General features: G+C 42.8%; 1 protein-coding gene across 9 annotated transcripts in view; it reads left to right on the top strand.

Annotated features, from left to right (window-relative positions):
- The window catches only part of FRMD4A (FERM domain containing 4A), a 389,746-nt gene that overhangs the window by 313,363 nt on the left and 53,749 nt on the right, over positions 1-22,634 (top strand). For all 9 annotated transcript variants that reach the window (XM_054056344.1, XM_054056345.1, XM_054056346.1 and 6 more), the window contains 4 exons: positions 7,382-7,465; positions 13,756-13,821; positions 14,031-14,088; positions 15,870-15,956. In XM_054056344.1, coding sequence (XP_053912319.1) covers positions 7,382-7,465; positions 13,756-13,821; positions 14,031-14,088; positions 15,870-15,956 — 295 coding nt within the window. The remainder of the gene's footprint in view (positions 1-7,381; positions 7,466-13,755; positions 13,822-14,030; positions 14,089-15,869; positions 15,957-22,634) is intronic.

A 22,634-nucleotide genomic window follows, 5' to 3' on the forward strand; every position in this document is an offset into this window, starting at 1 on the left:
TGACGGAAACACACCCAGAAAGCGTACATTCAGTCTGTGAAACACAGAATAGAAAGGAATCAGATCACTCACAGCAATAGGATAGAAAGCAGTGTATCTTCAAGTGTCTGTTTCCAGACCAGAAGTGGAAGCAGCTGGTGGAAAGCATCCATCTGCTAAAAGCTGTTTGATGTCCCTTGTAAAAGGAATGGTTGAGTTTATCACAGTGCGTTTCTCTAGGCCACAGAGAAATGGGGAATCTTAGATTCATAGAATCATCGTAGAATAGTTTGGGTTGGAAGGGACATTAAAATCATCCAGTTCCAACCCCCCTGCCATGGGCAGGGACACCTCCCACTAGATCAGGCTGCCCAAGGCCCCATCCAACCTGGCCTGGAACACCTCCAGGGATGGGGCAGCCACAACTTCCCTGGGCAACCTGTGCCAGGGTCTCAACATTCTCATGATGAAGAAATTCTTCCTAATGTCCAGCTAAATCTGCCCCTCTCCAGTTTATACCCATCCTCCCTGGTCCTATCCCCACAAGCCTTTATGAATAGCCCCTCTCCAGCTTTCCTGTAGCCCCTTCAGGTACTGGAAGGTTGCTATAAGGTCTCCTCTGAGCCTTCGCTTCTCTAGGCTGAACAAGCCCAACTCTCTCAGCCTGTCCTCGTATGGGAGGTGCTCCAGCCCTCTGATCATCTTTGTATCCCTCCTCTGGACCCATTCAACAGCTCCATATCGTTTTATGTTGAGGATTCTCTGAAAGCACAGAAAATACCTCAACAGTTGGTGTTAACTGCTTCCTCCACGTCAGTGCATCAGTCATCACCATCCCTGTTATAACAGTTAGCTCTTAGTCCTTTCCACCTGTGGATCACAATGGTTTGAAGTGGAAGGGGGAGTCCTTACACCCAAGTCAGGCAGAGGGGCAGTGTCATAACAACAACTTGTTGACACTGCCAGCAATCTTAATTTCTAAATAGGCTTTGGTGGCAAAGCAATCTGCTGTATTAGTGCAGTTTGAAGCCTGTTCTTGGAGGAAGGCAGAAAAGTCCTATCCTGACCCCTTACACTCTAGCAGAAGACTTAGCATCTCCAGGGACGTCTGTCCATTAGTTCTCCTCTGATGTCCGCTGACATGGGCTTATGTGCTGGGTGAGATCCAGGTGCTACTTAAGTCAACACAAGGTCATTGTGGTCAATATTTCGTCTGCTGAGATTTGTGGTTATTCATATCAGCAGTGTAAAATCTGGGAGGCAAATCAAGCCTGGGGCCAGCCAGAGGAACTGCAGATGGAGACAAATGTTCTGACTCTTAGGGCTGAAGTTAGCTTCAGTGTTTGAAGTTAGTTGATGTTGAAATGCTGTTTGAAATAGAAGTGGCTTCTCTTTGAAACAGAGAAGCGCTGCAGTTGTGAATGTCTTGCTGAGATTTAAAGATAATATGTGCGTGGCAGCATACATTGCATGAAGGCTGAACTCTTGAACTCCTGCTTTGGTTTTGAAGAAATAAGTTAATTCTAAAGGGTTGCATGCTTGAAACGCAGACTGCAGATTTCCCACACCTGTCCTGTCTACTACCACCATCAGATTTATAGCCTGTGAGACTACAAGTTTCTCTTTGGCCCTGATCCAGAAAAGCGTGTAAAAACTGTCTCATTGGTAGCAGCGGGAGAGCTGCTGTTCCCCATGGAGTCTCTGTTCCTTTGAGTCTCTGCTGGTTATCTCAGGTGCTGGGATAGCCAATGCCAAGTTGCTGCAATTTCAGCCATGAGCTGGCACCTGCCCACAGTGACCAGAACGGGATTACCTCCAAACCCCACTGCACCCAGCTGGGGGATCACAAGGGGCTAAGTCAGGACTCCTGAATGCAGTTGCAGGTCTGCTTTTGGAGCTTCATGGGAGCTCAAAAAGCAGAACTGATCTCACAAACTTTAGTTTTCTACCTCTGTGAACTGCTGTATCTACAATGAGAGCATCTTCCACTGTTGCTTTTGAGGGAGTAATTGCATGCCTTGGAATAATAGGTGTGCTTATCGTACTCTTCTTCCCTTTCTTCAGAAGGGGCTTATGTGCTGTTTCAAACATGTCCTACATCCTTTCATAGGGTATCATTGTGCAGGAGTCTCTGCACTGATTATTCCCACCTAGGAGTAGTACCTAACTCAGGCATCATAATGACTGCCCAGTGTTTGGTAAGCCTGGAGAGCGCATAGTCTGAGTCGCTCTTATCTGTCTTGAACTAAAATACCACAATAGTCCTGACAAATCCATTTGGCATCTATAGCAAACAATTTGACTAAGGCCTTTTTCATTTCTAGTGTGCATTTCATTTCAAAAACAAACCCATCAGAAACAGAGGTCCTGAGCCCATTTATATCAATTAGGAAAAATATTTCTCGGTGTTTGCTGTAAATGGCCTGGTCTGACTCAGTGTTTTACAAGCAGAATTGTACAAAGGGCACATCTCTTAGCTGATACAGGTTTAGACAGAATTTGAGCTCAGCAAGGTTTTAAAATAAAAAGAAATATTCTCCTTAAGAAGTTCCTCTTCCTCTGCCTTAAAGGAGAATGATTTTGACATTATGTAAAAGACTCCCCAGGTGCCTCAACTGACAAGACTGAAAAGGGCTTACATTTAGGCTGGGGCATATCACTGAATTGAGGACAATTTTGTGTCCCTGTTCAGCTGATTCTCAGGTTGAACCAGATACTTAAGACTGGATCTGTGCTTTTCAATATTAGCTGCAAAAATTTTGACTTCTTAGAATCGTAGAATTGTTTAGTTGGAAAAGACCTTTGAGGTCATCGAGCCCAACTATACCTGACCACTACTAAACCATATCCCTGAGCACCTCATCTACCCATCTTTTAAATAACTCCAAGGATGGTGGCTCAACCACTGCCCTGGGCAGCCTGTTCCAGTGTTTGATAACCTTTTCAGTGAGGAAATTTTTCCTGACATCTAATCTGAACCTCCCCTGGCGCAACTTGAGGCCATTTCCTCTCATCCTATCACTTGTCACTTCTTCGGAGAAGAAACCAACACCCACCTCTCTACAACCTCCTTTCATGCAGTTGTAGACAGTGATAAGGTCGCTCAGCCTCTTTTCCTCCAGGCTAAACAATCCCAGTTCCATCAGCTGCCTCTCGCAAGGCTTGCTCTCCAGCCCCTTCACCAGCTTCATTGCCTTTCTTTTCTCCTCCAGCACTCAATGTCCTTCTTCAAAGGCACAGAACCATGTAGACAAAGCTCCTAAACTAGTATCCTGCAGATGGATGCAAAGGTTATTAGCTCAAGCTAATTTTGTTTCTAGTCAGGACCTGAATCGCATTTGGTTGGCAGAGCATGGGCAGGACAAATTTCGATTCCTTAGATGAACACAAATCCTACAGAGGTGACTTTTTAGGCCTACACAGAGGAAGGAACCAGGGGCTTTTGCTAATCTTGCTGTGTGGAGTATAGAATATTGTTAAAACAGTTGAGATTTCCCCCCTAAATTAATCCTACCAGATTGAGATTCCAGCCTGACATTGACCAAAATCTTTGGGAAACTCACACAAGCTGTGGTTTTAAATGTTCAGAATCCAGCTTTTCAATCTTTAACAGCATCTATGTCAAAGCAGCTGTAAATAACATACACTGATCATCTGTCTCTCGATTTGGGGAGGGCAAAAAAAGCCTAGAGTAAAACAAAATCCTGAACGATTGCAGCCAGGTCCTCAGACAGGCTCTGATTGCTAGATATCTTCCAGTTAAGCAACATAACTCCAAGAATCTCCCAGCGACAAATGAAAGAATAACAAGGGAGGAAAGCAAACAGACAGCTTCCTGTTAAGCAGAATTTCACAATAATTTCAACGTTTGGGCAGATGGTAATCTGACATAGTTTCGGGCTTACTTTTCTTTCTGTGTAACTGAGTGACATTTAACCAATTGGAGTTTACTAAAAGGTTACAAAACCCAGGCTGCAGTTTTGCAATCTTATGGAGAAGATCTTAAGCACTATTTCAAACAGTTATGTTTAATCCAAGATTCTCAGGCTCTACGTTGCTTCTTGCATTCAACAGAATTAATTACTATACTGAGCAGAGCTGATAACTTTAACCTGCAGTTTTGTTTTGTAACTAATCATTATTAGTACACATGCTGGGAAACGTAAGGATTTCCTCAGAAGTAACTGTAGCATCTGTAATCTAGCTCAAAATTATTGCAGCCAAAAACTTGTTTTTCACAAAATGCTTATGAAGCGGCTAGGTAGAATCATGGAATCACAGAATAGTTTGAGTTGGAAGGGACCTTAAAGATCACCTAGTTCCAATCTCCCTGTGATGGGCAGGGACCTTTTACCCCCATGTGTAGACAGAACTACTGAGATGTGGAGACTCATTTATTTGGCCAAGACTCATTAAAGAGGCATTGACGGACATAAGACCAGGACTCGGAAGTTCCTGTCTTCTAGGTCCATTCTCCAGTCAGATGAGCTTATTTCTAGATATCTAACCAGCTTTCAGGAACCCATGCAGATGGCTTTTCCAGTTCAGTTTTCATATTGTTATTCAGTCTTTTAAATATTATAATTTCGACCATAGTGCAGGAATGAAGTGGTCTGGAGGACACAGAGAAAGTGCTTTTCCCCTCTATATTAATAAAACTATATCAAAAGCACACTTCAATATTTAAAACCCCTGGAGGTTGGACACTTTTGAAGGTAAAATAAATGCAGTACAAGTGACCGGATTAAACAAACACTTTCTAAATACAGTAATAAGATAAGCACACTGAGATATTTCACTAGAAAGAGTGGGAAAGGCAATAAGTATGAAACCACTTCTGATCCGGATGGAAATATTTTAAAAATTAAGGGCTTTGGTGTTTTAAAAGGAGCCAAGAGGAAAGTGACCTCATGGCCACTAGCACAAATACAACCTGAATCATCTTTTTTTTTCCTTTTTCTTCATTTGACATCCTTTTGGGAGACTGAATTCATTTGTCTTGAAACTAGTCTTGCCAAAAGTCTTAGTGAATATATGGATCATGGAATGAAATACCTTTTTGTTCCTGGAAATGATTACCTGAAATGCATTAGGCACTTTGAAGTTGTGAGGCACTACCTTACAGCATTTTCTAGGTACTGAGCAGAAACGCTAATTGCATCCAACGACATTCAGAGTGTCTTTTTCTCTGATTCTTAAAGGGCTTTTTATCACAGTGCAAGCAATCTTGGCTCCTCACTGACAGAAAAGATAAAGCTGAGTGGGGTTGCCTCTTTCTTTCATAGGAGCCATTACTGGTTCAGGGTTTTTCCCAGACTCTCAAAGATAGTTAGTCAACAATAATCTGTCCTATTTAAAAGTTTTCTGGGCTCAGAAAGTCCCTCTTTGAAATTACTTTCTGTCTTCCCAGAAAAGTTTTGGAAGTTTCTCAACTTCCTTCTGTTCACAGCCAGCCTTCAAAAATCTTCACTTGAGGGCAGCGACTGCTCTGACTGTGCTGGGTACTTTCTTTTTTTTTCCCAGTTACTTTCATTATGTCAAAACAACTCAGTAAGAGCTGAGTACCCCCACACTGGGGAGGATGCATCTCTGGGCAGACCCAGTTAACTCTGTAAACAGCAACAGCTTCTTTTCTAGGCTGTCAGTCACAGAGCTGAGCAGCCAGATCAGCAGTTAACGTGGAACAGAGCAGCTTCTTGTTCAGACTTGTGCAGATATTTACCTGCTATGGAAGGAAACATCAGAATAGTTTTTGAGCATTTGCACTTACAAAGGAGGATCTATCTGATGGTCAAACGACCACGAGGTTTAGGCAGGAGTGGGTGTTTAGACACTGTGCGTCGAGAATCATTTGCCTCGACATATAAGGTGCTGCTCAGTGGTTTTCTGTGTGCTTAGCATGGAAGTGGTTGCCTTAGTCATTTCTTGTGAGTGCTGTTCTACACATCTCCACTCTGCAGAATTTGAAATTAATTAAGACTTAAGTATCTCTGTCATGGATTTATCTTGACTAGAAGTTGTGGTCCCATTTTAAAACTATTTAATTGATTGCCAGGGAACTACCATGATAATAAATGCCTGTAGACATACCCAAAAATGCCCGCTCCAAGATTTACGTTAGTGGTTTACCCTATGGCTCAACCTAGCAATTAACCTGCAAGCTCCAATTAAGACAAACCCACCTAGGTCTTAGGCAGAGCCTGGTGCTGGAATGTGCACAGGGAGAAATGCTGTGGGAAGATTTTTACAACAACTGAAGCTCATGTCTCTGCAAGCAGCCACACAGGCTGTCCCAGAGACAAGAACAAAACTCAGGGTGACCTGACATGTCCAAGAGCCTTCAGCTTTTGGCAGATTTTAGAGTGGTTGTTCTACAACCCATCTGCCTGGTTAATGGCCCTGCTGCCCTACAGAAGTCAGTAAGCTGGGAAATCTGGAGGTCTGGAAGAGGTCTCTCTCTATATAGCTCCAGGACAGCCACAATTTTTAGCAGTGTAAAGGGAAGGGAACAAAAAGATATAGACAAAAAAAACCTGCTATTAAGAAGTAAGCCAATAAACAATCCTTTGGCACTCCTCAGTGTCATGTCTGGCCCTCTTGGCTGTGTATTTCTGTGATTTAGAAAGTAACAATGTCTTCCTTCCCAAGCCTTTGAGGGATTTTCATGTGCTCATAATTCATTGTGTGTTTAAAATGTGGGAAGGGAGGCGTTTGGGATTTGTAGAAGAAAATCCCATGGTATTATTTCATGTACAAGAATCTGTCTCCCTTTCCATGAGCTCTCCTTTGCTCTCTGGGGTGCGATGCTGCTGCACCAGCTGGCCAATGTGGCCACTAGAGGTTGCAGGGAAGAGAATGTTAGTGAAGTGGCTGGACCTGGTCCCACGAAGGGTTTTGTGTAGCAAGACATAAATACAAACTGGACACTTATCAATGAAGATGTTGTGCAAAAGGCAGGTCACTGGGGCAAGAGGCTAAGAACAACCTGTAATGCTAAGAAAGCAAATCATTGCTTTTGGCAGCAGGTTGTAAGGCATTATATGAAGGTTCTTTATTGCAGCTTCACTTTTGCTTCTTTTCCCCTTTGTTTTTTACTCTGTATGAATATACCTGTGAGACCCCACTCAATGAAATGTGACATGGTGGCTTTTGTGTCCAGTCACTGATAGGAAGTGCTTCAACATAACCATCTGGGAGAGCTTCTCTCCAATTTTGATAACAGAGGGAAAAGTTAACTGGGCTGCCATAAAACAAATAAAGAGAAAAGAAAAAGGAAACCCCAGTGCCTTTTGTTAAGGAGGAACAGATGTAGAGCTCTAGCAGCCTGCCAGCTAGGTCAGGTCATATCAAATATTGTTGTTGTTTTCTTGTAGCCTGATCCTCCTTTTGAACTCTCTTTCAGCAATGAAGTTGTGAGGAATGAATTAAAGAAGCTGCCAGCCCTTCCAACACCAGCGCTGAAGGAGCATCCTTCCCTTGCTTATTGGTAATGTATCATTCTGCTGAGCAGTTTTGCAGTGTCTTACGTAGGACTTGGCTCTGGCAATAAATGATCTGAGAGCGGAACTGGGATGCAGGGATTATTGCCTTCTAGTTCTGTCTGCCGCTGACTCATTGAATGATTCAACACAGGTAGAGATACCACCCTGGGCCTCAGTTTCCCTGTCTGCCAAATGGCTACAGTAATATTTGGTCAGAAAATTCACTGTAAATGTGCAAGTGTCCTGATGAAATCAAGAGATCTAATCTGCCATTTCCTTTCCCAGCACTTTGTGTCTATGCAAAGACTTTTCCTGGTTTGAAAAGTCAGTGTTTTGTGCTGCTCTGTGTTATGGTTGGACTCGATGATCCAGTGGGTCCTTTCCAACCTAGTGATTCTATGATTCTATGATTTTTGAGTGATTGAGCTTCATCTTGCAAGTCCTTTCTGTATGGCATAGTTGGACTGAGAAGGCTGCATTTCTCCTTTAATTCAAACTGAGTGATGTTCAGAGGTAGAGGCTTGTGAGCTCTGTCTGTATAGCACAGAAAATTAAATCCAGGGTAGGAGCAGGACCACAATTAAATTTTGTATGCCCCACACATAGATTCTTCATGCTACCCTGCCCATCCCTTTTATCTGTGCAAATAGGAAAGAATTTGGGGAAAGACTGCTCATTAATGGGGAGATGCTTTCACTTGATTTTCTGTTTGTTCCTCTTTCATGTTTGTCTTTAAAGCATTAAGCTATCAGCCTGGGGGTGGGAGCCAACTTCTTTATCTGCTGCGCTTTGAATTTCAACATCTTGGTAAATCTAAGGATGGCAGGGGGGAACAAATCAGTTTGTAGTTTATGAGCTCGATTCTTCCTTTTCCTAGGAGGACCATCCACTTTTTCTAGCATCACTACAATACCAAAATTAGCTGTACGTAGTGTCGAGCCTTGTACAAGCTAGTCTGTGAGGTTTCCAAATCACTTTCTGAGCACATCACAAGAGACCGAGTCCCAGGCTGAGGTTAGGAACACTTACACAAAAGCTGTGGATCATCACAGTCTCCTGGTGTTTCTGTCTAAAAAATAAAGCAAATCTTTATGAAAATTGAATAAATGTAGGTTATTGATTCACTGGAAGCAGAATATTTTCCTTGTTTGGAGCATCTCCTTCCTTTTTGCACACGTTAATCCACACATTAAAACCAGTGCACTTGCAGCCAGGTTGGTGGCCTTTTCTGACTGACAGACTGGTAGCTCAAGGTAAAAGCCACCACAAAAGGAGCACTGGGAGCAAGCCACGGACAAGGAAGGCAAATATGACCCATTTGGAAGTAACATGGACTGAGGTTTTACTCAAGTGCCCACAGAGTCTTTGCTTCAGTTGCCTGTGATGGTACCTGTACCCCCGTACACACCAGTGACAACCCAGGCTGCCTGTCAAGCCCCATCTGCCCACTGGGGTCTGTCTGCCCCCGCTGTTGGCAAGTGCTAGTCAATATGACTATGCTAAGGATTGCTGCTGGGAGATTTCAGTGAGGTCTAGGACTGCCCGTGCCCAGAAGACACTCTCCTTGGGTCTGGGCTATGTTCAGTCACCTGAAGCAAGAAGAGTCATGCAAAAACCTCACATGCCAAATGCAAGTACTTACGGTTATACACAAGGTACAGCACTTCTTGCAGCTGTATTTAATTTAGATGGAGTTCTCGTGACTGAGAATAGGTTACAGGTTGAGAAGGTAGTTGTTTCCAATGGGGTAATAAAGCCCATGGCCACAGTCCTGTGACTCCCTTGTGATTTCACTTCAGTAGCCAGGTCTCTTATACATCAGTAGTTCATTATTTTTTAATGGTGGCATTTCCATAAACCCTCTCTGAAATGCTGAATGCTCTCAGGAAGAGGCTGCTGGTCAATCACACAAAAAGCCTCCAAAGTACAGCTCAATCTCAGTGATCTAAGAGGGCAGATTTTTGTGTTTTCTGACACTTCTGTATCTCATGCAGGTTACATACTGGACACAAAATTCATCCTGTTCTTTTTTGTGTGCAATCATTTATGTGCTGAAGTTCTTCAGCATTGGCAGAAAGCAGTAACAAGTGAATTTCCAGCTTCACAAAGAAGTATTTAGAACATTAGGGGTAGTATGGATGATTGTTCTAGTTAATTTAAAACAAGGAAAAGAACCCTGTGCTACATCTGTGTAAGTGGAAATGGACTAAGAGGCGATAAAATGGATAATCAAGTAAATATACTATAGCTTCAGCAAGATACTATGATAGAACTGCATGAAATAATATAAAATGTCCATCACACACCATGAAAATGCATCACCTGTTGCTTCTATCAAACATAGTGAGACCAGTGGGACGAGTCCTGGGTTCTTAGATGCAGCGAGGGCTGCATCAGCACAGCTTGGTGCCTCCAGCTCCACCTTCGTGGAGTCTCCTGGTTGCATACCCTTGTTGCAGGCCTTTCCCTTCGCCGTAACCTTTTCTTGGAGGTTTGTAGACATCATAACAAGGATGAAGGTTGTAGTTTTTATATGATCAAGCTTTTGTTTCCACCTCTCTACAGGTTAAGAAGAATAGGTTGCACGTTTTGTTCTCAACCATCTCTTAGCATAATTGATTACCAGTGAAGCAAGGAGTTTTGAGGGTGTTTTTCTTTTAAGTGAAAAGTGAAATTTTGGCCCTCTGACACAGTCCAGGAACTGCGGCCTTGTTTTGATTTCTCTCACCCATGCATGGAAACACTTGTTATTTTAGACACAAACCTAATCACAATAAGTCAGGAGAAAACCTGTGTTAGTTCATAGCACTCCTTTCCAGCCATTGCCATTGCATTCTCTCTCAGTTCAGATCCTCTCCAGCAAGCCAGCTCCCTACTAGGTTGTCCATAAGAATGCAAGGATGAGATGCAATAGTACGGAAGTGGGTGTTAGAATGAGGGTTTCAATAGACCGGGGGGAAGACAGACTTCCCCTAGATTCCAACGGACTTTGAATACAAGCTTGTTTTTAGCAGCCTAAAGCATCATCATTGCCAGAAAATTAATCTCTGAAAATACCTATAGCTGAAAATCATTATTTAGTTTCTCTAATACAACACAGACCTGATCCTGCTCTTGGCCCAAGAAATGCTCTGCTGGCTTCACTGGGACAGCTTATGACTGAAAATAAAGATGTGAGTAAGTTCAAAAATATAATCAAGACAGACAAAGGTTAGAAAAGAACAACAGTAAGATGCAGCAGTGAGTGGACAGCTGTTTAAAATGGCTTAGCATGCTGAGAAGAGAGGTGGGAAACAAATATCCTTGAAAATTTGAATCTTGTGATGAGAGACGCTGGCCCTGCATTTGCTTACAAGTTGTCTGCTGTCCAGTTCTGTAAGCTGCCGGGACAGGAGGGATTTCTTGGTAGTTCTAAAGATCTTTATCAGAGTTGTCCGCTGCAGGATATCATCCATGTACTAATTTTTGCAGCTTAGGGGGGAAAGTTTTACGAGCTGGCAAACAGACAGTGGTGTTCCGACAGTCTCCTTGTCTCCACATTAGTTAAACATCCTCTGTCAGCCCTGTGTTATGAATGAGTTTCTGTGTCACTGACAGAGCAGGAGGAGAGAAGACGTCAGCTGGTGGTCCAGGCAGTGTCCCAGCACTGTCCCAGCTGTCAATAACAGCATGACAGCCGCTCAGAGATGAACAGCTGAAATGATAGGGGAGAATGATTTTAAGCTCTGCTAATGCTCCTTTTGACCCATGGACGATTTTGCTTGTTTTCCCTGGCACGTGCTGGGCTTACCCCTCTGTCCCAGAGCTGGAGGCAGAAAGTGACCTCCATGCTGGATGATCCTTCTGGTGCAGGGAATGAAAAGGAAGTTCAAAGAACTGTTAGAGGAGCAACTGCCACACAGCTGGGGTGGGATTCATCTGACCATGAACATTTCTTCAGTGTAGACCTCTCCTTCCAAGCTAGGTGCCCTCAGCTCCCTTTGTTGTCAGGATGACTTGTGCTTTGGAGTTACCTCTTTCTTTCCCCAAAGTGTGACTAATTCAGTCTTGTAGAAAGGTGAACGGCAGCATATCCCACTCTTTAATATTCATAGCACGACTGATAATTCAGGGTGGGGTGTACTTTGTCCAAACGTAGAAACAAGAGCAATACTTACCTGTCACTTGACATCTGTAGACCTTGAAACATTGCACACTGGAAAGGAGGATCCTCAGTATCCTAACGAGGCAATGGAAGTATACAGAATGTTGCCTGCCTTTGTTTAGGAGAACTGAGTAGTGCCTGGACTATCCCACATCTTTTAGTACGGGTTGAGAACACAACTTGATTCCCCCCACTGTTCAGGAAGGCACCTTGACATCTAATCTGTTCTTTTGAAGGAAAAGGGCTATCGACTGGCTTCCTTACCCGAGGGGTATGTTTGGAAACATATACATTATTTTATAATAATCATTTGTAAGAAAGCAGAGCACATTCGGAATCACATTAGGTACTCACCCTGTAGGTACATCTGTCTTTTTCTTGAATGGCATCAGTATGAGAGAGTGATCTGCACAATAAACTGCACAGAATGGAAAACAGAGCTTAGAGCTTTTTCCACTGGAGAAACTCCATTGTTTTCTGAGAAGTCACTCCTGGTTTGTTCCTGTCTGAGACAGAGAGGAATTACATCCACATGTAATCGTGGTTTTAAGAGGTAATTTCAAAGGTCTGTGAGCACTCTGTCTATCTTTTTTATTAAGAATGATGGAGTTTGGAGATCTTCCAGTACTGAACACTCATGTAATTCAGTTATTGCTCCAAAAGTAATCCTGTTTATGATAATCATGGCAGGAGACCTGGGCTCTGCCTTCATGTGCACACCCATAACATCTGTGGTACTTGCTTGGCTCAGTGAGCTGAATATGGTTTCATAGCTGTTGAATTTATAGCTTACAGATCATTTTCTAAGCATTAAAATTATTCTGAGGGATTTGGTGGAAAAGCTGCATGATTTCTTCACCCATGTAACTTGTCACCGACTCAGCCAGCACCCTGTATCCGCTGTGGCATGCTGGTGGGACATTACTTCACCTTGCTCCGATATGAGCCCTTTTATTTTTACAAGTGACTTTTAGGGGAAGTCATTTGGTGAGTGTATAAGGAAAGCAGTTACTCTCAGACAAATTACAGGCTTGTGGTGAAACAGCTGGCCCTGCTGACAATCCGACAGACCGTCTACTTTGAATTACTCTGTGCTGTCTGCACTGGTGTTTCTGGTCCTCTCCCTCTGTGCACTACCCCACACAGCTCTCCTCTGCCAGGCCCATCCTGCTACCCATTCACTAGAGGAAGGAGTGAGATTCTTTAAATTGAACTTACAGCTGCTTCTCAGTCTTTCATTTGGGTCGTGCTAATCTGCTCTTGGATGCTATGTCTCTGCTGTGTATAGATGAATGTCTCAACATGCATTTGTCAAACACACCCAGATCTGTTCTCTGTCACGTAAGCCCACTGGTGTGGAACAGTATCCATCTACACCATGACACCGTCTTAGTCTCCAAAGTAGCGTTGGGAATGGGTCCTGATCTGTGCTGATTCCCAGTGCCCAGGAGTTGCCCAAAGGAATGCAAGTTAGTGTAACCTGAAAACATGCAAACGCACATCTGTGCTTTAACAGTAAAGGGACCTTAGTCTGAGTGCCTTGGAAACATTCCCTCTTTAATCTGCTGTTATAGACATTGCCTCTGTGTACAGTAGGAATTTAACTGCTTGCTGAGAGAGATTTCTCCAGACTACTTCCGCCAGTGCTCCTGTATAAGGTTTTGTGCAGCTGCAGTGAGGAGTAATCTGTGAGGCTGAGGGCTGTTACTGGTCACCAGTTTCTGAAAGCTTTGCTAGTTTTCAGAGAACGTGGTGTGCTTGGAAAGAAGTTGCACCAGCTAAGGCAAAGCAGAGCTTCAGCAGCTCTGACATACATTTGTTTACCATACAACATAATATCATGGGCATCGTTTGTAGATCAGGAGAGTAATGCAGAGACAGAAAGGTTTGTACAAGTAGGTACTGTGTTTGGGAGAAAAAAAAAGTTCTGCCAAAAAGCCAACCCTTAAAAAAAAAGTGTTTATTCTCAGTTTGTGAGGCTCCCTTGTTTGCCCTGGGCTGCATCAAATTGCCTCATCTAACACTTTTGCTTGGCATCTCTTGATTCCCACAGTCAGTAGCTGTGTTAACAGAAGAATCATTTCACCTTTTGGCAAGTTTCTTAGTCATGGTACTGCCATTATCTAAAATACCTTGTTTCTTCCTTTCCAGTGAGGATCGAGTCATTGAACATTACAAGAAACTAAATGGTCAGACAAGAGGTCAAGCAATTGTGAAGTAAGTGAAATAAGAGTGACTTCTGTCTTCTGTTTTATCAGGAAATATTTATACTGAACTGTAAATACAACATGTAACTATGTCTCCCATCTCATGAAATGCTTTATTTTTAAGTATTGATGCACTTAATTATTTATTTATTAAAGCATTTTTTCAAATCATCCTCTCAGCTTTTCAGACATGTTATTCTCTTATGTGTTGTTTTGCAGTTACATGAGCATTGTAGAATCCCTCCCAACATATGGAGTGCATTATTATGCAGTAAAGGTACGTGCTACTAAAAAAGGACATTATTGAAGTAAACTTTTGTTGGAGAGGGAGGGAGAGAGGTACAAATAGCCATCCTGCTCTCAGAATACAATACACTGCTACTCAAGTCTTGTTTCACTTCCTGAGGTAGGATAAACTTATTTCAACTGTGTAACGAATGTTTGGTAAATACAGCTCCAAAGAGGAAAATCCTGCTCTTGGAGATAAAACTTTTGCAGTCCTATTGTGATGGAGATGTTCAGCCCACAAGCGGTGGCAAGTTCTGGTAATGCCAGTGAACCAGCACCAAAGGGAAAAGCCAGCCACATCGTTGGCAGACTCAATACTTCACTCCCTTTTTGTAGTTCCATACGGTCTGACTGTTCCCAGATGGCAGATCCATAAGCAACTAACTTGGGCCAGCCGTGGTCTGCAGACTGCAGCTCCCTTCATTTCATATATAGGTAGATGAATATAGATAGAGTACAACTTTTTAATGCCATATCATTGTCCCATGTTCTAGAGACAGCATGTCTCCCTCCCCAGCCAGCTCTCCACTTCTGTGTGCATTTCATGCAGGTATTCATGAAATCTCACATTTTTTTTGTCTAATGATTTATCACCAGATCTTCCAGTCTCATATTATTATCGTTAATACTTCCCTGCCTCACCAGCTGTGTAGGGTTGTTATTTTTCTTAAGTAGAAAAATCAATAAGCATATAAGGAAGGCTAAAGCCACAGTCCCCAGAGCATATTCCCTCGTTTATCACCCATGAAGTTTTGATGTGTTTCATCATTATCTCTCTGCACAGATCATATGGTGTTTCATACATCTGTAATATCTCACACACATGGGGTACCATAAAAACACAACTATCTGACAGTACCTGTCTCAGGGAGATGTGTTTCTAGTCTATTCTTGCTAATGTGCATGGCATTTTGTGAAAAGCATTAGCCTCGTGTTTTGCCAGGATCCCTCCAGCACCGTTTGCATCCAGATCTCTTGAAATACTCTAGACTAAGAAGGATGTGGTGGATTGGGCTGGGTGTCCAAGCCTGCAAACACTTGAGAGCTTGAGAGCTTGAGAGCAGTGATCAAGAAGCGCCAGTGAATGACAGTGAGGCAGCAAATATTGCATTTAATAAGTTTTGCTTCTGCCTGTTGTGGGGGTTTTGGTTTTGCTGCGTTTTACCCTGCCATTCTCTATCCCATTAACAGAACAGATGTAATTTCATTGAGGACGCCAGTTCAGTAAATTGCAAAGAGGCTGGTATCAGATATCAGCCATTACTCCATAAGGCCATTTTACTGCACTCTCAGACACAAAGCAGTTGGGTCCGAGCCTGTCAGACCTTATCACTTGGTAGCTCTCAGATCCCATTACTGCTACATTTTCAAGATTGATGCTAAGATCCCTCCACATAATTCAAGTCAGCTGGGTGATTTGCTTTCCTCCCTCTCCAATCTCTGAGTGTTCAGACTGAATAATTTACAGGGAAGAGAAAGAGGATGCACCACTGCACAAGCAATCCATGTCAACATTTCCCTGGCAACATTTTTAGTAAGTTGATCACAGGTGATGCATTTTAAATGTTTTTTTATGTCATGGCCAAAAGTGAAACAGATCTTTCCTGAACACTGTGGAGCTTTGTGTCTTGAGGAAATTCAGCAGGGGTAAACTCAACAGCACTTGTGACATTCAAAGGTATTGCTTAGGAACAAATCTCGAATAACAACATAAGAAATCTCCAGCATTTCCCCATCCCATTCAGTATAATTCTCTGGTTTATCTTCCAGGACAAGCAGGGAATTCCCTGGTGGTTAGGACTTAGCTACAAGGGGATTTTTCAATATGACTACCATGACAAAGTGAAACCAAGAAAGGTAAGTGTTTACTTTTCTGTCAAGGTCTGGGCTTGCTACACATGTTACAGCTTGATTTGAGGGTGTGATATATGCCAAATGCTGACATTGATTCACGTGGTTTTGAAGGATGCTGATATTCTCCCAAACTTGTCTGAATGTCTGCAAAGAATTAATGGGCAAAAGTAGCTCTTAATTTATTAAATGTTGTGGTATGGGAGAAGGGAAATCAGTGTCATTTAATCTTATATTTTATGCCTCTTTTTTGCATGGTTCACAAGACATAAATAAGAACTGAAGGACTGATCCTCTTTGCTGGAGACTTTCAATCTCCACTGGCTATGGCAGGACTGAGGGTGGCTAGCTGACCTCTGATAGCATATTGTCAAGCCACAAATGACCTGAGAGAAAGAGGAAAGAAGGCACAGAAAAACTTCTTCCATTTCTTACAAAAAGAAAAAAATTACATGTGTTTTCCAGGAGCAGCATTACATTTGATAAGCAACAATTTTACAGTTTTTACAATTTGCAGGGAAAGATGATTTTCATCACATGCCTAAAAAAAAAAGACATTCAAAAGTTTGTGCCCGATATCTGATTTGTTTAGGAACTTTACTTTGAAACAGTTCACAAATTAAGACATGCATAGTTCTGATCACAAAACTAGAGCTTGGTCAGTGATAACTTGCCATTCTGGTCTATTTATTAGCATTTTTAGTGAGGCTTTCAGTGCATCTGAAAATCAAGATTTGTCTCAGTCCTTACAAATTGCCTTTGAGAAATCCAGCTAAAGAATGTCCTGCTTATTTGGGAGGAGGAAGGTTTTGATCCCTTGAGTTCATCCTGCTAGGCAGACCCATGTGTTCTGAATTTTATGCCTAGGATGCCATCTGATACAACAAAGCTCATCTCTGAGCACATGCCCTGCAGGTGGGCATGCACAGTCTGTTAGCAACAGCAACTGTTGTGCTGCAAACCCATAGAGACATCAGGAAGCATGGTTTCAAGCTCGCTTGCAGGCTTCAGAACAGGATGATCTGAAACAACGAGGCAGCTCTTCTATAGATGCAAATACATCCACGCTGAATTAAAGTACTGCGTTTCTCTTCACATTTTCTCTTTCCTATTTTGCCTCTGTGCCAAGGTTCCCCTCTCTCTCTTTTACCTCCTCTGATCACATTCAAGTTGGACACACTGTCTGATGCTCACAAATAGCATCTTCTATTAAAATAAACTAGAATTGAGGTTTTGGTAGAAAACAGAACTGGTAAGGAGGCAGCAAGAGATAATAGTGCTATATTCACAGAAGGCTATTAATGGAGGGTTTTATTCATTGAAGAAGGGCTGAGAGGAGCAAGTGTGTCTTCACAGAGCATCTGTGCTCTAAAAATGTATCTGTTTGGGATCAATCATTGCCTGCAGGGCAAGCCTTACGCACACGTGATAGTTTCAAACATGCCTAGGCTAGGTGTCTGCACCCACATATCTCCATTAGTGCCAACTCCCCAGGGAAGACATGTCCTCAAAGCATGCCTTCAGAAGTCAGTCTTAGTGATAGAAACATTTCTTTGGAGGAAAACAGTGTCCTGCCATGACAAGGACTCATCCATTCACAAGCTGTAATTTTTATCAACCCTGAAAGGGATGAAAGTGTTGATGGAGAGCATCAGAAGAAAGAAACTAAGAGGTCAGGTACTCTGACTGCGTGTGAAGAGACAGTTGTTTCCACTAGAAGAGTCTAGCCTCCTTTCTTAGCTTTCTACCTTCTCTCCTTCTCAGTCGCTCAGGGTGATTCAGGCTGCAGCATTCATTTTAGAGATGATAACATCTTGGCCAGCCTCTCTGTGTCCCTACTAACCTACCTCTAGCCCTCACATTACCCCTAGGATCAGGTACTGTAGGCATATGCTATCCTTTTTCTGCAAATATAGCCCTAAAAAAATAGGATGCCAATTTTTACTTTATTGAAGAATTGAATTATTTATGTTTTTTCTCTCAGCAAATTATGCACAAAATCCAGAAGACCCAAAACAAGCCAAGGACTCCTGTGGCTTAGCAGAAGTGGTCATAAATCTGGGAGGGAATGTTGGGTGGCAAAGGAAAACAGGAATTTCCAGGCTAGAATTTGTCCATTGCCATAATCCAGAGACCACAGCAGTGAAAAGACTGCCTAGATGAGCATTTCTCTGTTACATGATGCTTGCAAACCCCATCTGTTGGCAGGGCTATTTCAAAATGCACAACCTAAATCATGGGCAGGACTTGGATAGAGTAGCTGAAGCTTCATTATTTCGCCATTGTGTGCGCCAAGTAAAAAGACTTCTTACCCTACACAGGTGGTAAAAGCCCTCTGGCGAGAGCAGCTCAAATCCCTCAGCGAGGTGCAATGTTTAATCCTCTGCTAATTAGATTGTAAAATTGCACTTGATAACTCTGGTATCTGAGAGCTTACCACACTATGTGATTCATTTCACTATACCAGCATGGACTGGTTCAAGTCATTACTGTGCAAAGGAGAGGGCTAAATCTTACTGAACTTTCTGCAAGGTAAAAGTAAGGGGGAAGGGAAGAAAGAGGTTATGTCTTTTCCGGCACATTGCCAATGCCAGAAACAAATTGAAAAATTACAATGGAAAAATAAATCTCCCTGGAAGAAACACAAGCAGAAAATTGTAGCAAGAAACCAGCTGAAATCAAGACGTTTATATTAAATGCATATAAAAACCTTGCTTGTCTTATAAGGGAGATTGTAACGTTTTCCTATTATGTCATCCTAGATAGATTTCCATGCTTATTGTGTTTGCAAGTAAAACTGTAACCCGCACCATGCAGCTGAGCCTATCTCAGGCGATGCCATTAGCAGTCAGTCAAAACCACATTTTTATTAAATTGCTGGAGTAAATCAGCCATATGTCTCTAGAAAACTAACTAGGTTTGTCAGCAAGTTGCATGAGTCCAGAGAAGAGAATTGAGGCTGACACAGGCCCAGAACTTGATCTTGCTTGTGCTATTCTCACTCAGCCATAAGTCCTCCAGAATTACTGGGGATGCAGCTGAGATGGGTATCTGGCACCTAGTTCGAGGTGGTTCAGACAGGAATGCAGGGCTATTAAACTGGAATGCAGCTTGTACTGGGCTGCAGAGCCTAATGTGACTCTGCTTCTATTCTTATGTGCTCTCCTACCTATGCTTGAGTTCTGTGAAAGCCTTGAAGCTAACCAAAGCCACTACTTTGAGGCTTATCATTGTCCCTTCTGTTTCTCTCCTGCACGTTCAGGATCTAGCTCACAGACTCAGCAAGCCCTGCCAAAGGCTTCATCTTGAATATTGCCTGTTCAATGCTAGCTTTGATCTGTATCAGTTAAGATCTGGTAGCCCTTCATAGTATAGTATCAAAATACTATAAATACAAAAGTTTCAGTGTACTTCATAAAATCCATCACTGCAACTGAACAAGGAGAAGGGATTATCAAGTGTGGAAGGATGGCTGTTGTCCTGCTAACCCTGTGATGAGGCATTCTGAAAGTTCAGCCACGGCTCACAGAACCAGTGTCATTTTTGTAGAGGCAGCGCACAGCATCCACGATGGGCAGAATTCATCTCCCTCTATATTAGTTAAGACTCAACTTCTATAAACTCTTCCTTGTGAATCATAGAATCATAGAATAGTTTGGGTTGGAAAAGACCTTAAAGATCATCCAGTTCCAACCCCCTGCCATGGGCAGGGACACGTCCCACTAGATCAGGCTGCCCAAGGCCCCATCCAACCTGGTCTTGAACAGCTCCAGGGATGGGACATGCACAACTTTCCCAGACAACCTGTTCCAGTGCCTCTGCACCCTCGTTGTGAAGAAAATCTTCCTTATGTCTAGGCTAAATCTGCCCCTCTCCAGTTTATACCCATTCCCCTTTGTCCTGTCACCACAAGCGCCTTTATGAATAGCCCCTCTCCAGCTTTCCTGTAGGACCCTTTCAGGTACTGGAAGGTCACTATAAGATCTCCTCTGAGCCTTCTCTTCTCCAGGCTGAACAACCCCAACTCTCTCAGCCTGTCCTTGTAGGGAAGGTGCTCCAGCCCTCTGATCATCTTTGTAGCCCTCCTCTGGACCCGTTCCAACAGTTCCATATCCTTCTTATGTTGAGGATTCCAGAACTGGACACAGTATTCCAGATGAGGTCTCACAAGAGAGGAACAGAAGGGCAGAATCACTTCCCTCGCCCTGCTGGCCACGCTTCTTTTGATGCAGCCCAGGATACGGTTGGCCTTCTGGGCTGCGAGCACACATTGCCAGCTCATGTCGAGCTTCTCATCGACCAGCACCCCCAAGTCCTTCTCTGCAGGGCTGCTCTCATCACATCATCCCCCATCCTGTACTGAAACTGGGAAAGAGAAAAAGCCCTTCAAGGCTCATCAAAAAGGAGTCATTGTCCTGCTGGGCTGTACCCATCTTGGGTCAGCACCATCCAGTATCTATGATAAACCAATGCAAATGCTTTGGAGTCAAGTTTTCAGAGAGGATGAGCCAGCACCACTCTCCCACAAGCTGCTGAGGCTGTAGTGACCAAAACTATTGTTTTCAGAGAATGATCATTTGGGGTTTTTTTGCTTGCATTGCAGAGTAGTTGGGAAGGAAGAGCAGGGCTCTGCAGCCCCACTGTGTGACTGTACTGTCTGTTTGTAGATTTTAACCAGCAAGTGAGGATGTAACTCACTCCATCCCAAGAGACCTGTACATGAGTAAAACTGGCATAGCCTGGAGCTGCGAGACCGGCATGCTCAAGCAGTTGTAGTAGCACTAGGCATGTCTCTGTTGTTCTAGTGAGATATTCCCACTGATTTAAGAGCCCAAAGGCATCTCTCAGTGCACACAGCTCAACAGTTAGTAAACAATTAAATCCAAGCTGAAGAGTAAATGATTAACAAAGTCAGCCAAAGGACTTCCATATGGCAAATAAACAGAGAAATTGTTTAACTTCTCACCAAAATAAAATGACCCTAAAGGATAGTCTAGTAGTATTTGGTTCTTTTGCAAGAAATACCATTACATAGAATATCCCCTTTTCTTCCACAGAAGGCTAGTGGCAATGAAACTTAAGGTGAGCCTTTTTTCTTAGACACATAAACATTGTTAATGTTCACTTTGTCTGATTGACTGAAGAGAACCCAAAGGGAATAAAGGCTCTTGGAAATAAGATGAAATGTGAGGCATCCCAAAATTCATCTGTCAGTGTAACATGAGAACGATTTTTCCCTGTGATAGCCAAACACCAGTTTCTACCATTTCTTCCCAGCATTATCCTTTCTCTGAGAAGAAATGAAGCATGCTATGAAAATACTCTGTCCCTTCCCATAAGGTCTCCACAATGCTCTATGGACTCTCGTTACAGAAGAATTTAATTTGTAATAGTGTTATGGATCCAAAGCAAGGATAACAGATTGACTTCCAATTTAAATATGCAAAACCAAGAGCTAAGTTGGACCCATCCTATGAAGCAATGCAAAGGACAAGTGAAACGAGTAGCCTTAAATGTCTGACCAGAGAAAAATCACCTGCTTGTCAAAAGCATGAGCAAAGTAATCAGCATATTAATTGTTTCCAGAATGTGAAAGATTGCTGTGTTATGTCACTTGGCCTTTTCCAAACAGCAAGAGATAGAGTGAACTTTCCCAGTTCCAGAGGGAAAATGAGATATTTACACAGGAGAAGCAATAGCCTAATTAAGAGCTGCTTTATTGCAGAACAAATAGAGATCCTCTCTGCTTTAGGGCATAATGAAGCATTGTGAAGTCAGTAATTGCATTGATGGAGTGGTAAAACTTGTGCTTCCTGTGGTGAAGGAATGTCAGACCAGTAACTTAAAAAAACCCATAAAGTCAGGATTGATGTGAACTGTATAGAAACTAGTGAACGATGGGGAGGAGGAAGCTGACAAATCTGTGTCTGTCCTAACTGATCATAGAACATCAGAACAAGCCAAAAGAAACACAAAATTCCAATCAGTTCCAGGGAGCCAAATTTGCTTGCATAACTCCTTACCACATGATACAATAGAAGTCAAGACCATAGAAGGATTGAAGGTAGGACTAGAAGTGTGACCCTCCATCCCAAGTTTTAATATTTAATTGGTTGTTTGCAAACAGGGCTTTGTGAGGGGTTATAAACCCTTATGTTCATGGAAGGTGTTTGATTTGGCAGCTAGTTGGTTTCTGTTGTCAGAGGTATGGAGCATGTGTAACACCTCTCTCCCTGGCATGCCACTGGGCCACCGGGTACACTCAGAAAGAGCTGGCCTTTCTCTAGAGCATCGAGAATCAAGTGGAGTCGGAGACAATGTATTGGACTCAGGGCTAATTGGAATCTTCTTGGAACAGCATCATTTCCTAAGACCTTTGCAAACATCTTTGCATTGCAGACAGGGATAAAAGATTTCAAATTTACAAATGATACAAGAGGAGCAGAAAACATTTCCAGGAAATACTGGTTTAAAAGCTAGTGGAGTCTCAGTGGCTTTGCTGTAATAAATTATTCACTGTGATTAGATGACTGTTACAGACTACCTGCTGACTCCTTCTGCTCAGCGCTTTTATTTCTCTTCCCATTGCCGATCCTTCATGCTTTTTGGATTATGAACTTGGCTGTAAACTGAACCAGTCTTCAGGTCATGGCGGGTTCAGCTCATTTTATAGTGCAGTAATTC

This window comes from Cuculus canorus, chromosome 1 (assembly GCF_017976375.1).
Source record: "Cuculus canorus isolate bCucCan1 chromosome 1, bCucCan1.pri, whole genome shotgun sequence".
Taxonomy (NCBI): domain Eukaryota; kingdom Metazoa; phylum Chordata; class Aves; order Cuculiformes; family Cuculidae; genus Cuculus; species Cuculus canorus.